We start from the raw sequence: 15,361 nt of genomic DNA on the forward strand, positions 1-15,361 counted from the left end.
GTTTTCTGGGATTTATAAGGATCTTTACACACTATGTTTTTACTGTCCAGTGCTGGTTCTGCCCTGGTTTCCGTCTCCTTATGCCTGAGGAAGAATCCCGAGAAGTTGGAAAGCTCGCTATAACATCATGTATTTTTGTTGGCCATTAAAAGGTATCATGTCTACAAGATTACTTGGTTTCTCTTACTGGGGAAAAAAAAAAATCACGCTACGCAAAAAAAACATGAGACAGAAACCAGGATAGAATCATAAGAGCCAATACATGAAACCGAGACCTCTTTGGTCTTCTTTTCACATTTTTTGTATGTCACTCTTTTAAAGATGATAGATCAATCTTTTAACCCTTTCCAATCCACTGTCTGATGTCTAAAGACATTCTGATTGAAGGCTGTACTGTTTCAAATGTCGGAAGACGTCCAGCAGGGTATCCTTACTGTACATTACTGGCCGCTCTTCTGTCAGGGGCCTCTGCAGCATGTCCAATACCACAGTACTGGCTCTAGCCAGCAGGTGGCACCATTGTATAATGGCAGAAAGAGAAAACCCCCTAGGAAACCCTGAATCCAAAATTGGATTGCAAAGGGTTAATAGCCAAAAATAATAAAACAGCATATACTGACCTGTCCTAGCTCCCAGCAGCACTGCATTTCTATTCTCCCAGCTGGGTTTGTATTCACAAGCTGCAGTCAGGGTCTTTTCATACTAATGCTTTCATTTCCATTTGCTGTTTCGTCATGGAAATAGCAAAACATAAGAAAAATATTTCAATTTGGCAGCCCATAGCAATCCACTGAAACATTTTTCACACTGGAACAAAAGTGCAGACTGAGCTACTATGTTTGTTCCTCCTTCTCTGGAGAAAGCGAAGAACAAGATAAACTACAAAGAGAATATACAAACTCCACACAGACGTTGTCCTTGGACAGATTTTGGCCTAGAACTTGACTGCAAGGCAACAATGCTAATGACTGAGCCACCATGCTCCTTCTTCCTTCTCTTTCAGATAGAGAGAAGACGAAGAAGAAAGTGAAGGAGGAGAAGATCCTCCGGAGAAGGAAGAAGGAGAAGAAGCTTGGTAGCTCAGTGGTTAGCATTGTAGCCTTGCAGTGCTACTGTTCCAGGTTCAAATCTGACCACATAGACAACATCTGTATGGAGTTTGTATTTTCTCTTTGTGTTTCTAATTATTATTATCCTCCTCCTCCATAGAAGGAAGAACATGGTGGCTCAGTCATTAGCACTGTTGCCTTGCAGCACTGGAGTTCTATGTTCAAATTTGAACAAGGGCCACACCTGTATGAAGGTTTTCACAGTCCATGCAGATGTTGTCCTTAATGAGATTTCATCCTAGGACTTCAGTACTGTAAGGCAACAGTTCTAACCACTGAGCCACTTTCATTGAAGGCCTTTTCAATGCTGTGAAGCAGAAATGGATGGAAAGAATTATATCCATGTTTTTATAGATCTGTTTAGGAAATCCAGAAAAAAAACCTAAAGGAATGCTTTCTCTTCCACTTCCAGTTTTGCAGATTTCTGTTTTTAGTAAAACCGGATCAGTTTAAAAAAGGCTAGTTTAAATGTAGCCTCAGCCCGTTTATGTGATGACACAGGCTGCTATAGCCAATCACAAACCTCAGCTACTGAATGCTGAGGTCCATGATTGGCTGCAGCAGCCTGTAAGGTCCGGTCAGCAGGCTGGCTGCAGCCTGTAAACACAGCTCCAGAGGGGAAAACGGAGGTGTGCTGCTGAAGCTTTGGGGAGCCAGGACTGCTGAGTAAAGGCTGCCTCATTATTTTTGGCCATCGGCAGCTCATTTTTTACGTATAACTCGGAAACCTCCTTTAAACTGAATAGAAAAGTGTCATCCTTAGTCGTAGTTGTATTCATCCATTCGATACCTGTGGTCATGTGACTGTTGACGTGACCCAGAGGGTAGGGACACTCAGTAAGAGGGGGGAAACGAGAGAATACTCCTCTCACTGTATGGAGGTGGAGCAGAAAATGCTGAGAAAAATTAGCAACTACAGAACGTCCTGCCATGAAGGAGTGTTGTATTGTTGTATTGTTTTGCATTTATCCATGCCTGAAAGCGCTGCGGAATAAGTTGGCGCTATACAAATAAAGATTATTATTATTATTATTATTAAAGGTCCCACAGAAGTTTATTAGAGAGTTGGGAAGGGATGGGTAACTACTTGCCCAGGGAGGCATGCGGGAACTGCAGACAGTGGAAAGCATACCACAACTTGTCAGGTCATCCAACTGTGCTGGTTAATATAAAGACTGGCTGATGCCAAAAATCTTAGGCACAATACCATTGTTCTGTAGTTATTATGGAATAAGATTGGGGAGGGTTAACCCTTTGCAATCCAATTTTGGATTTTGGGTTTCCTAGGGGTTTTTCTCTTTCTGCCATTATACAATGGTGCCATCTGCTGGCTAGAGCCAGTACTGCGGTTTGAAACATGCCGGACAGGCTCCCCCTGACAACAGATCGGCCAGTAATACACAGTAAGAATATCCTGCCGGACGTCTTCTGACATCGGAGCTGTACAGCCTTCAATCAGAATGTCTGAAGATGTCAACAGTAGATTGGAAAGGGTTAATACAGTCACTCCATATGACATGTAATGTGAACGACAAAAGAACAAAAACTAAGAAACACAGTTAGTTGTGTCACTTTTTACAATCCATCCCAACCAAGAAGGAAAAATAGAAAAAAAAATGAGAGCAGGTAAAGAAAAAAGGGGGAGGACTGGAGGACTGGATACCGAAGCCACATATATTCAGATGAACTTTAAAAGGCTTTATCGCCTGGATAGACCACCTGATAGCTGTGTGTGTTTGACTTCAGATATTGGAAGCTCACCAGAAGTTTGCAGCATGAATGGAGGGAAATACCAAGTGAAGTGTATCAGACGTTAGTAGATAGCATACCATGGAGAGTATCCAGCATCATTAGGGTCAGAGGAGACCCACTAAGTATTACCATATGTAGATAAATCCTACTTTAGATTCTAGCTCAGGTGTCCAGTTACGTTTGGTAGCAGAGTAGAGATGAGCGAACCTACTTGGCCACGCCCCTTTTTCGCCCGAGCGCCGCGATTTTTGAGTACTTCCGTACTCGGGCGAAAAGATTCGGGGGGCGCCGTGGGTGAGTGGGGGGTTGCAGCGGGGAGTGGGGGGAGAGAGGGCTCCCCTCTGTTCCCCGCTGTTACCCCCCGCTCCCCCACGCCTCCCCCTGCCCCCCGAATCTTTTCACCCGAGTACGGAAGTACTCGAAAATCGCGGTTCTCGATCGAGTAATTACTCGAAACAAGTACGTTCGCTCATCTCTATAGCAGAGTGTACATTATGATATAGGTAACCAAGGGAAAAAGTAACCTTAGCTTTACACACAGTACTGAACTATGGAGAATATGAAGGATTTACCAGAGTTGTTATGCTGTACGCTCCACGTTTTCTCAGAGATCGGTCTCTCTGGGCAAGGAATGATGAATGAAAAGGCAAACACTACTGTAAGGCACAAAAATAAGGAGATAAAAAACGCGGCCGTGCGAATCTTCGATAAGCGTGAGAGCCCGCTGTGCTTCTTAATGCACACATCCTTCTCTCCACTTGCGTCATTATTGTTCTCTGCAGCCCTTCCTTCATTATTATTTAAAGGGTTGTCTTCTCCATTCACATCCTTGTTGCTCATGGTAGTGGCAGCAGGCGCGCTCGTCTCTGGGAAAGAAAGACGGAGATTGATTATTATGAAACACAAGACGTTTGCATCTTAAAGCGCTTGATCCCATCCATTTAGGATAAAGATGGCATCTTTAACACAAAGCAGGAGCCACAGTCTGTGCGCTGCCAGCACATGATGCCAGGCTCAGTCAGCAGTGCAATGGCAGAGTACAAGATGCCAGAAGAGAACCTACTGGCAATGTACTCCATTACGCATCATATTCTATTTTGCCATGTATTATGTGTGACAGAGCCCGTTGTTCTCTATGAGAGCGTATATACCACTGCGAAGCGACAGCGCAGGAAATTGAAACAAAAAAAAAACCAGGAAACTGTACATAACAGTGTGCGCGAGATACGCTGTCATGCGCAGTGCTATAATCGCAACTGTATGTGACAATAGACCGGCTCACTGCCAACTCCATAGCGGTAAAACCCTGCGTGACTCACACAGCGTCTTACACATACGGTCGTGTGAGCCCGGCCTTAGGGAACTTGGATAGTAAGCTCAGTTGAGATTGGAGAGGACATGGGTGATTACACTGTACACACCACACTGGGGCAGCGGCTGCAATCACTCAGTGAATATAAACGATGGGGTCTCTCGACCACGAAGCCCTGTACAGTCTCAGCCACGCTAATTTAGTGCTAAAGGGAATAAGAGTATTTCACATCAATATTTTGATTTATAAATATTTTTAAACCTTTTATCACAATGATGGGTTCATTGCCGAAAATCGCGGTGACTTTAGTGTTCTCCCGCGGCGGCAATCTGCTGTGTTAAAACGCAACGCCCGTGGACAGGCGGCCTAACACACAGTGTAGAGGTACGGCAGGTTCGGTGATTGTTGTGTCATGTGATGTCACAGGTAATCATGTGACAACTGCAGCCAATGAGAAGCTGCAACGTCACTGGTGGCATCGGAGCTCCCACCCTGAGCGCCATGATGCCAGGAGTCCCAGAATGTGAGATCATCGGTCACAACAATCCCCAGGACCGCAGCGTTGGATCCCCTTCTTTTGCCGGATGATTGCAGCAATAGAAGCGGATCGCGGCCTAAAGATGGGGCAAGAGCGAGCTTTTGTGGCCGCACATAAACGTCAGCGTATGTGTTATCTTTTCCGATTTTACGTGCCAGAAAAATCGCCCATTGTGCTTTTCACCGAACGTTTAATCGTGGCAAAATAGCCGCAATAAAACGTTCGTGTGAATGAGGTCTAAGCCAACGTTATCTACCGTGTTCAGCTACTACAATCCCATCCACACTGCTCAGTATTGCTGCGTTCACAAAAATAGCGTGTGGAATTCTGTATCAGGTCCATCGTCGGTCACGCACACAAAAACAGGTGCTGCAAATGGCGCAACTTCCTGGTTTATTAATTCGTTTTTTTTCCTGCATCTGGTATCGAATCCATAAAACACGGACGCGCGGCCCTCACTGACGTGAATGGAAGTTTGATAAAAATGGCGCAGGACGTTATTTTTTTTCTCATGTGGAAAGAAATGGACGTGTGACTGGGACACTGACGAATGTGTTGGCGCCCGGTCCATGGTAGACGCACGCGGACTGTCAATTAGGCCTGAGAGACAGAAAAGACCCAAGGAAGAAGGGAGATGATGGCGCCCCCTACTTATTACGTCACTGCAGGCCGTATATAACGCCTAAGTACAGCCATATTCGGGGGGGGCACTTGTACCAGAACACTTCCTGCTCCCACACACTGCGTCACTTCCACACAGCTCAGGAGTAACCCCACACATTCCAGTCGCTGAAGGACTACAACTCCCAGCACGCCCTGACTGGGCATTATATATCTATATCATCTCCTGTACTCCCCGCGGCGTCCCGCTCACCTCAACCTTCCCTGTACAAACGGCAGTCTCCTCCCTCACAGCCGAGACGGGAGGGGCGGAACGAAGTTCAGGTTACCTTTTTGCTACACGGAACCAGAAGAGGCTGGGACCTCTACTTCCGGTCTCTCCGTTTTTTTTCCCCACAATCCTCCGCGGAGGGTCGCCTGACTAGGTTGTGCGAGGACAGTCGTCAGCGAGGAGTGTGTGCGGGCAGGCGGGAGCCTCTAAGCAGCAGTCATGTCGGCTCAGGCCCAGATGAGAGCCCTGCTAGACCAGCTGATGGGCACGGCGCGGGATGGTGAGTGTGGGGGCCGAGGCCTGCGGGCAGCACAGGCTGTGGGGAGGGATGCTAGGGGGAGTAGTGCCGAGGCCTGCTGCACACGTAGTGCCCGGCTCTGCCGGCGGCGGAGGGGGATAACGACTACTGGATCCTCCTGTGGTAACGCGTGAGGCGCGGGCGGCGCTCGGGTATTGTGCTGCGCCACCTGGCGGCCATTGCTTTACTACACGTGGAACTAACAGCTTCCAGCTGCTCTATTGTCGGGTTACACGGGGGGCACGGATGTAGCAGAGCTGAGTGTGTCGTTTTTAGTTGTTTTCCACTTTGTAGTGTGATGAAGTCCTGAGAGGATGGAGGTGTTGTGAGGACAGTATGTGTCACCGTGTGAGGGGGGTCTGGATATCTGCTCTATTATGGGGGCAGGGAAATGGCACCAAGGGGTCGGAAGGATCCCTCTTATGGCAGAAGGAATGGGTGTCTAACCGATCCCGTTGACTATAAAGGTTCGGTTCAGTTTCCAGCATCTGTCTGGTATTTGAGAGGATAGAATGGCGCAGCGCTGTCATGTCCTGTAGTTTAATGGAATCTAACCTCCAACGTGCAGGTTGTGACCGTCCCCGGGGCGGCTGACCCGCCGTCACGTGACCGGTCCGCGGGGCTGATAGTTGCCTATGGCTGGGAAGCAAATCTTAGTCTCCTGGAAAGACGTCAAAGCACGTCTGCGCTGCCATATGGTTGCCTGTGGACGCACGCGGTTTACTACAACACCAAAAATGACCCCCTGTGTAAATCACATTTTGGTGTTAAACATATTTAAGAATTGTTGATACATTTTTTTTATTCTTGTTCTCAATAGATTTAAAAAAAATTCCTAAAATCCTGTATTTTCACCCCGACCACAGAGCGTAAGGCTCCTTTTAGACGAACCGATGATCGTTTGACCGAGTGATGTCACCGGTAGCTCGTTGGCTCTCGGGCGGCTTGTGTAGACGGGGAGATCCATCGTCGGCTCGTTCTAACGAGAATTGTTCACATTCGCTGTATCAGTGGCTGAGAACAACGGACGGTATTTAAACCAAACGGTTAGCGAATGAGCCAACGATTTTTTTTTTTAATGGCTGCAGAAACTAATTGGCGAGCAAAAAAAAGGGGTGATCATCGTTGGCGGCGTGTAGACTGAACCACTGTTCACCTTCACTCGTTCAAACAATAATCATTCCACCTAAAAGACGGATGGGCGCGGATCATCTGCGCGTGATAGAAATCCAACCCTTCCCCCTCCAAGCCGTTTTTTCATCTTACTAATTAACTTTGACCTTCAAAATGAATTTGCGGATCTCCTGTACATATCAGCGGGCCCATCTGACCGTAACATGGAGCATGTTGCGTTTTTTTCCCCACATGTGAAATCCGCAAATTGAAATAAATCCCATCCGCGGCCAGTAAATTAACCGCGGATGGTCAATGGTTCCCTATGGGAAAAGGGATCTCCAGATTTCACGTGCGGATTGGCTAAATGAGTTATGCCCGTGGACACGAGACCTGAGGCCCAATGTACACAGGGGAAATCGATTTATTAAATCCGCGCGGGTTTCCTGCACGCATGATCTGCATATAAAATGGCCCATAGGATCTCATTAACCACCTGCGGTTAATTAAATAGCCAGCGATGGTATTTTTAAGCGATTTGCGGATAGCCCACGCGGGAATTAAAATGCAGCATTTTAACGCGGATCGCTCGCGGATGGGCTCAATTGTCCCCTATCTCAATTAATCTCCCGCATGCAAAAGAAAAAAAACAATACTGCCTCTGCTGTGGAAATCCGCATGGGCCATATTTTCCCGGTGGACATGAGGCCCAACTCATCAAGGAGAATTAAAATGCATCTTTTGCGCACTAGCTAAAAACATAATTGTGTTCTTAAAATACTCTCGCTTCTCGTGTACGTTTGTCACATCTGTGAAACATGTTTGCCAATGCCGGTCTGGGCGGGGCTTTATTATAGAAGTTGTCGATCAGCGGTGCGTAAAGAGACCATGTGTTTTGCAGCCAGCAAGGTCCACTGATGTGATGGGGTGGTTTCTATGATGTCTGTTAGAACACGTATGACATACATGTACTTCTGCATATGGAGATCTCACATGACTTCCATCTGGTCCCACCAGGCAGAAGGTGCTGAATCCCAGGAGCCACATGGCCAATCTGCCGGTCTTCTCTCGGTTGTGTCCGTGGGAAGGTTCTTTCCTGTTCTTCAAGGGTGTTGCTACACAATTGGCGCAGTGACGGCTCATAAAGGGGAGGCTTAATAGTCAAAATACAGCAGCTTTCTGGAGCAAATTGTGCCTGAGAACGGCATTGCATGCTTGGTGCCATGTCTTTTCAGACACTTTTTTTTTTAACTTGCCCAAATTGTTGGACTTTGCTCCAAAAATGTAGCACAATTTTTGACGTAAACGAAGGCAACTAATAGGCCAAAACTTAGACTAGACAGTCTTAAAATTCGAGGGAGTTATTCAGCAAAGCTACTGTGTAACTTGTGGATACGAGGGGTGACTGAAAAGTTCTCGGCCCACCAATAAAGACTGTCAGTAGTCCAAATGTTTATGGCTACTTTTCAACGTAGTCCCCTTTTAGGACCACACACTTTTGCCACCGGTGCTGCAGGCCCATTATACCCTGCTTGAAGAATGTTTCTTCCTGCATGGCAGCCATAATGTCCTCATCTGATCGAAAATGGGTTCCAGCTAGATGTTTCTTGAGCTTTAGGGAAGAGATGAAAGTCAGAGCGGGCCAAATCGCGTGAATAAGGTGGGGGCTGAAGCAGTTCGAAGCCACAGGACTCGATGGCAGACATCGCAATGGCGGACGTGTGCGTGAGCACATTGTCCTGATGAAAGAGCACTCGATTTGTCAACATCCCAACGCGTTTCACGTTGATGGCCTCCCTCAAGCGCATTAGATGAGCAGCATAATATGCTCCATTCACTGTTTCACCTTTTTTGATGTATTCAGCCAGAATAATACCCCTCGAATCCAAAAAACAGAGACATCACCTTGCCAGCTGATGGGACTGACCTGAACTTGAACCTTGGTTTTGGGTTGAAAGTGGTGAACCCATGCTTCATCCATTGTCACAAAACTTTTGAGAAATGTCACAGGATCTGCCTCAAAAAGGGTCAACTTTAAGGGGGACATGATGTGTCTCTGGTGTTTGTTTTCTGCTGTCAACACTCTTGGGACCCATCGACATGAGACCCTGTGCATGTCAAGTACAACTCTTATGTGTCCAACACATTCCTGAGATATGCCCACTCTCAGCAAGGTAGCGTTCTGTCACGCCGGTCTGCCCTGATGATATGATGGATTGACGTTTTCCTCCGTACTGGCCATTGCCGGTCTTTCACTGCGAGGTGCATCCTGGACAGAGGTGTTCCCCAGCTTGAATTCCGCCACCCACTTTTTCACAGTGGAATAGGAAGGGGAATCCTCCCCTAATGTTCCCATCGTGTCATTATGGATCTCCTGTGCGCTCATGCCCTTTTCCAGCCGGTATTGGATGACCGCACGCTTGCTGTCTTTCCATTTTTCAGGATGTGTACACCTCGGACACTTCAAACTCCAATATCTGAAACAAAAAAAAGATATTAATGAAAAATTTGGTGTGTAACCTAGCAAAGGAATGTACTATTAGTTGCTAAACTGGCATTCGACTCAGAGAAGTATTTCATGTGTGGGCCGAGAACTTTTCAGTCACCTCTCGTAGTATTAGTACATAAGCCCCATGGTCTGGGCTCTGGGTGATGAGCCGCTTGTATCATGCTGCACTTCTCTAGTGCTGTAAGACCTTTCGGTATTATTGTATCTTGACGTTACCGGAAGCTAGGGGTATGACAGGGCTTGCATGGAGGAATGACGCTGACACACCCCTAGCTCCTGATTGGCTGAATTCCTGAAGGTCCTTGCAGTGTCTGTAGTGATTTTTGCATCAGTAAAGGGGAGATGGGAGGCCGGTGTCTGGTACTGCTCCCCTGCCTCCTCTACCTTCAGCGCCTGTCAGCACTGTCCCTGCTTAGAGGCAGATGGGGAGCTGAGTAGCTTCCTGGTCAAAGTATCTTCCCCGACGGCTGCCCGGACAACATTCTCAGTGACTGGCAGGACCTCTGAGGCCAAAGAAGGGGAGGCAGCTGCCAGCCAATCCGGAACAGGGGGCATAAACGCCCTGTCAAGCTTGTCTCCACCCCCTACTTCCTGCTGGTAACAAGATGCTCAACAACCCGAGGCTGACCCCGCTCTGCGCTTTAACACAGGGGGGGGGGGGGGGAGTGCAGCCGGTAAAGGCCCTTTCCAGTGTGGCAATGCGCTGCTGGCGCTGGGGGACCTGCATTGCAAGTAACTGATGTGAGTGTCAAACTTGACTCTGCAAGTACTTCCTGGTGGTGTCAAGATGCACCAGTACCGTGAGCAGCTGTACAGCCTTTATTACAATGTACAGAACTCAACCTGTTCCTAATTTTTTTACTAAAGGAACCGGTTTGTACCTTAATGACCAACAAACCTTTCTTCCCTCTTTGTTTTTCCCCTATCGTCACATTACTAGAATCATAACTTGATTTTTTTTTCTGCTGACAGCCATATGAGAACTTGTTTCTTGCAGGACAAGAAATTCGGCCATTGTTTGCATTGTTTGTTGGATTTAATTGTTCAGCGTGCAGAATGTATAATGTGATCATTTGTTTTCTGGGTCAGCACTATTCCTGGGATACCAAGTTTATACAGGGTTTTATTTTCCATGTTTGTAGTACAAAGATAGCAAAGCACTCCGTATTCCAGGAGCCATAATAATTTACCATCGCTGGATCTCTATAAAGGCTTTTTGGCAGGATGAGCTGAAGCCTTCATTGATCCCTTTAATGGGAACATATATTTTGATCACTTTTAATTTATTTTTTTCCTAGAACCTGTAATTCTGGCACGTCTTCATTTGTTTTTAGTTCAGTGTGTGTGGTATAAATACTAAGTTATGGTTGGTTTCACACCAGCGTTGGCGCCTCCGGTCGGAGGTTCTGTTGCAGACTCGGCGCAAAATGCGGACGAAAAAGTGCTGCATCCAGCCGGGTGGAAAGTTAACGGGGTCCGTTTGGTGCTGTTCGGTTCCATCCTGAGATGGAGCCATTCGGCTACAGAGATTCCCTGTCCTGCTCCCTGAACAGAGCAGGAAAGCAGTGCCCCCTTTAAGGCCCGGCTCACATAAGCGTGTCGGTGTTGCATATTTCACGCGTGTTTTGCGAGTGGAATATGCTGTACCAAAGTCCCATAGGCGGCCATGTTACCGCTCTCACAAATTGCATGAAATATGCATGCGAGAAAAATCGCAGCATGTTCTATTTTGGCGCAGTGTAACTGCTCCTATATCTGTCAGCCGGCACACTGTGGGATTCGCTCATGTGAGCCCGGTCTATCTGCAGGTCAGTAATGACTTATGTTGATGGTACCATTTGGTGATCAATACGGCTTTTTGGTTACTTTCTGTTTAGTGGTTTGTGAGGTTTGATAGGTAAGATATAATAATAATCTTTATTTGTATAGCACCAACATATTCCGCAGCGCTTACATAGACAGGGGATAGAGAAAGACAAAATACAAAAAATTACAGAACCACGGTTACATAGTAATCAGTTGATGGAAACAATAGGGGTGAGGGTCCTGCTCCAACAAGCTTACATACTACAAGTAATGGGGTGATAGAGAGGGTAAAGGGGCTGGAGATGTGCATGGTATGGCGAGGTGGAGAGTGAGGGGTGATATACACAGACAATGGTCAGACATTTAGCCGTGTGACGGCAGAAACAGTATGACTGCAGGACCTGTTTATGATGGCTAGCAGGGATTGCAGTCAGTAGGTCAGGGAGCATGTTATCAGGCGGAGTACAGAGGGGTTTGTTTAGGGAATGTGGTATGCCTCCCTGAAGAGGTGCGTTTTTAGAGCACGCCTGGAGTTCTGCGAGTCCTGGATTGCTCGGGTAGCCTTTGGTAGTACATTCCAAAGGACTGGTGCTGCTCTGGAGAAGTTTTGGTTAGCTATTTTCGGCATGTTAATGTTGATGGCGTGTGCCGTGCGAGTTAAATGTACAGATTTGTTGTAAGTGGCTCATTGTGAAGGCTTTAACCCTTTCCAATCCAATTTGTATCCTGGTTTTCCTAGGGGGCTTACTCTTTTTCTGCCGTTATACAACGGCGCTATATGCTGGCTAAAGCCAGTACTGCATGAGGTGACACGTTGGATAGTCTCCGACAGCAGAGAGGCTGGCAATATACAGTAAGAGAACCCTAACAGATGTCTTCCAACATCGGAGCTGTACAGCCTTAAATCATAATGTCTTTAGACATCAGACAGTGAATTGGAAAGGGTAATACCAAACTTATGATTTGCCATCCTAAGGCCGCCTGCACACGGGTTTTCCGCCACTGAAAGCCTGCATAGGAGTGCATTACAATACGCACTCCTATGCAGACGGCCGCTGTTTGGCCGCGCAAAATGTCGCGCGGCAAACAAACCGCGGCATGACCTATTTCTGTGCAGGGCTCGCAGAGCCTCGCACAGAAACGTCACTCACCCAGCCGCCGGCTCCGGTCTGCGCATGCGCCGGCAGCCGGCACATGAAAGAGGCGGGGCGCGGGTGAGTACGCGCTGCTCCCTGCTGGGGTCGGGTCCCGCGGCGAGAATTCTCGTCGCCGGATCCGACCCGCCCGTCTGCAGGCGGCCTAAGAGAGGAAAGGTGGGATTTTGACTCTTTTTTTTTTTTTTTTTTTTTTTTCATATTTTTAGCCAATTTAAAGTTTGGTTGTTTTTTTAATTATTGTCCCACTAGTCCTAAGAAGCTCAACCAGAGGCCACTGTAAACGGCAGACCGTGGGCGGCAACTTCAAGCCTCCAGTTCACATAGTGATTACATTGCGAGGCCCCCACGGGTGACAGAGAGAACCCTGTCAGCTTTTTACATGACATAGTCGCATTGACTACAGCATGTAAAGGGTTAAATGGTGTTCCTGCTGTCGGAGCAGGTGCCAGGTTGTCACCAGACAGCCAGGCCCCCACTCCTGTGACTGGAGATGTGTGCCAGGCTTCCAACGCAGTGTCATAAAGAGGCGGATGCATCATAAAAAGGCCCTTTAACGAGCAATGTAAAAAGGAGTTTAAGGGATTAGGGCATTGGCCGAAATCTCAAGACTATGCATTGTTTTCTGAAAATTAAAAAAAGTGGAATTGGACTCGCCAGTAATCCGGTTTCCTGGAAGTCTCCACGATGGTACCATCTGAGAAGTACCCACGAAACACAAATTAGGGAGGGACTACTACAGAAAGGACATTCTGTCCAAAGGCCAGATCTTCATTTGCTCGAACATATAACCTATAATGTTGTGTAAAAAGTGGGTCATTGTTTTTCCAAGAGGCAAGTCTGCACATTTGGTCAATAAAAGCTGAGGTTTGTTGAACCCAGGAGGTGGACATAGTCGAACGGGCCTGTAGACGCTCAGGAACTGGTTTAATGATGGCCTTATGCTTCAGTGATTGCTAGACAAATCCATCTAGATATGGAGCTCTTAGCCACTTTCTCTACTTTTTTTTTTTTTTTTTTTGAAAAATTTCTCTCCTGATCTAGGGCCGCCCTTCTTGCTTAAAAACAGTAAGAACTAAGTTCTTGATAACTTTTCGGATTGTCACAGAAGAAGTGAATTACAATGCCTTGAGATCTATGAAAGGATGAAGCCACTTTGGTTAAAATGGCCCTTGAATAGTTCAGGCCTGGTTTTCTCTCTCGGTGCTGAGGCTATTGCAAATAGAAAAACTGTCTTCGACGTTAAGGCTCTGATTGAGATGGAATCTAAGGGCCCTTTTAGATGAGCCAATTTATCATTGGAACGAATGACGCCGTCGTTTGCCTAGACAACCTGTTTAGACAGACCGATGGCTCGTTGACTCGTTCAATTCGCTGTGTAAGTGACTAAGGACTGAACGAACGCTATTTAAACCAAACGAGCCAACAATGATTTTTATAAAGTGAACGACGCAGAAAGCAAATTATCGTTCGTCTTTCACTTGCGTTTAGACTGAACAATTGTCATTCCCTCATTTGGACAATGATCGCTCCGCCTGAAAGCACCTGTTAGGTTCAAAAGGAGCTGATGATAAATCTTTAAAGACTCCATTTAGATTTCAGGTCAGAGATAAATTTTTAATCTTAGGTTTTAATCGGTCTTGGCTTTTCTACTAGACTGTATTACTCTTTTTGATGGCCTTTTTTTAGACGGATGGACATTTACACTTCTCATGAAGAAACGTTTAGAGAACCCTGGGAATTAGGTGAATCGGATGAAACCCATTAACCTGGCTCCTGGCCCAAGTCCTGTACCAACGCATCCACTGCAATCGATAATCCCAGGGATTGAGTGAGAACTACTTGTCTACCTGGGGAATTTGCCATTTGTTAAGTAGGCTTTGGGATATTTCTTGGGAGAGGGTCTGTTTCCCTAGATCTAAGGTCTGGCGGCTGAGGAAGTTTTGTCTTTTGTGTTCAGGGATCCTTTTAGGTGACTCGCTATAATGGATAAGACATGGCTTTCCACCCTCTTGAAGTTTTTGAAGAGAAGTAGATCTTGTTCCACCTTGGTGTCGAAAGGTCATCTATCTGAGCTCTCCAACCGTAAGAACTTGCGTCCGTCATAATGGGTTACTGGGTTCTGGAGCCATCTGACCCTCTTGTTTAGATTGTTCATCAACCAGCAGCGTAAAGAATCTTTCACAGTTTTCCCTTATACCATTCTTCTGTCTAGACAAGTCTGAGTTCTGTCCTACACTGAAGAACTCTTGTATGGTGTTGGGCCCAGCCTACCGCTGGATTGTAGGAGGTTAATTCCCCTAGAAGAGGCATGGCTGCTCAGATTGAGCAAGCAGCTTCACAAAGCTTTCTATTTGAAGCTGAGGATTCTGTATTTTTTGGCAGGTTTGGGAGTCCTTTCTGATTTTCCCCTTCCCTCCCCACTTGATTATCCAGCCTAGAGAATAGAGAAGATGGGTAGAGATTAATATTTGGGAATTTAAGAGTTCCTCAGATTCTGCCCCAATTAGTATGTTGTCTACATATGGAATACTTATCAGTCTTTTCCCTTTAAAGTACTATTTCCGACATTACTTTTGTGAATATATACAGGGAGCTGAAGATATCCTGAAAGGTAGACACTAGAAATGAGTGTTGGGATGGTGTCATTGCTTTGATTTTTTTGGTCTTCTTTTTGATTTGGCTTAAAGCAGAATTTTCTTCCTTTGTCCCCTTTTGCATAGCTCCATTGACTCATTTTGCCTTTGCGTCTGGAGGTTGACCTGAGCTTCGAAAAAAGGCTTCCCTTTTCTGCATTTTTTTTTCTTTTTGACAATGGAATGGTAAAGAATAAAAATAACTTCAGGACCCCCCAACCAGGATTTTAGCCAGAGTACCC

General features: G+C 46.4%; 2 protein-coding genes across 4 annotated transcripts in view; one reads left to right on the forward strand and one right to left on the reverse strand.

Moving 5' to 3' along the window:
* FAM234A (family with sequence similarity 234 member A) overlaps window positions 1-5,751 on the reverse strand; it is a 47,081-nt gene extending 41,330 nt beyond the window's left edge. Inside the window, exons 1-2 of one of the 2 annotated variants that reach the window (XM_066576114.1) lie at window positions 5,662-5,751; window positions 3,434-3,727 (exon numbers count right to left, since the gene is read on the reverse strand). In XM_066576114.1, coding sequence (XP_066432211.1) covers window positions 3,434-3,701 — 268 coding nt within the window. In that variant the 5' untranslated portion in view covers window positions 3,702-3,727; window positions 5,662-5,751. Of the gene's footprint in view, window positions 1-3,433; window positions 3,728-5,585 lie in introns of both variants that reach the window. The other variant, XM_066576113.1, reaches the window with a different exon arrangement.
* Window positions 5,745-15,361, forward strand: part of LUC7L (LUC7 like) — a 32,136-nt gene continuing 22,519 nt past the window's right edge. The window contains exon 1 of one of the 2 annotated variants that reach the window (XM_066576115.1): window positions 5,745-5,883. In XM_066576115.1, coding sequence (XP_066432212.1) covers window positions 5,881-5,883 — 3 coding nt within the window. In that variant the 5' untranslated portion in view covers window positions 5,745-5,880. The remainder of the gene's footprint in view (window positions 5,884-15,361) is intronic. The other variant, XM_066576116.1, reaches the window with a different exon arrangement.

This window comes from Eleutherodactylus coqui, chromosome 8 (assembly GCF_035609145.1).
Source record: "Eleutherodactylus coqui strain aEleCoq1 chromosome 8, aEleCoq1.hap1, whole genome shotgun sequence".
Classification (NCBI taxonomy): Eukaryota; Metazoa; Chordata; class Amphibia; order Anura; family Eleutherodactylidae; genus Eleutherodactylus; species Eleutherodactylus coqui.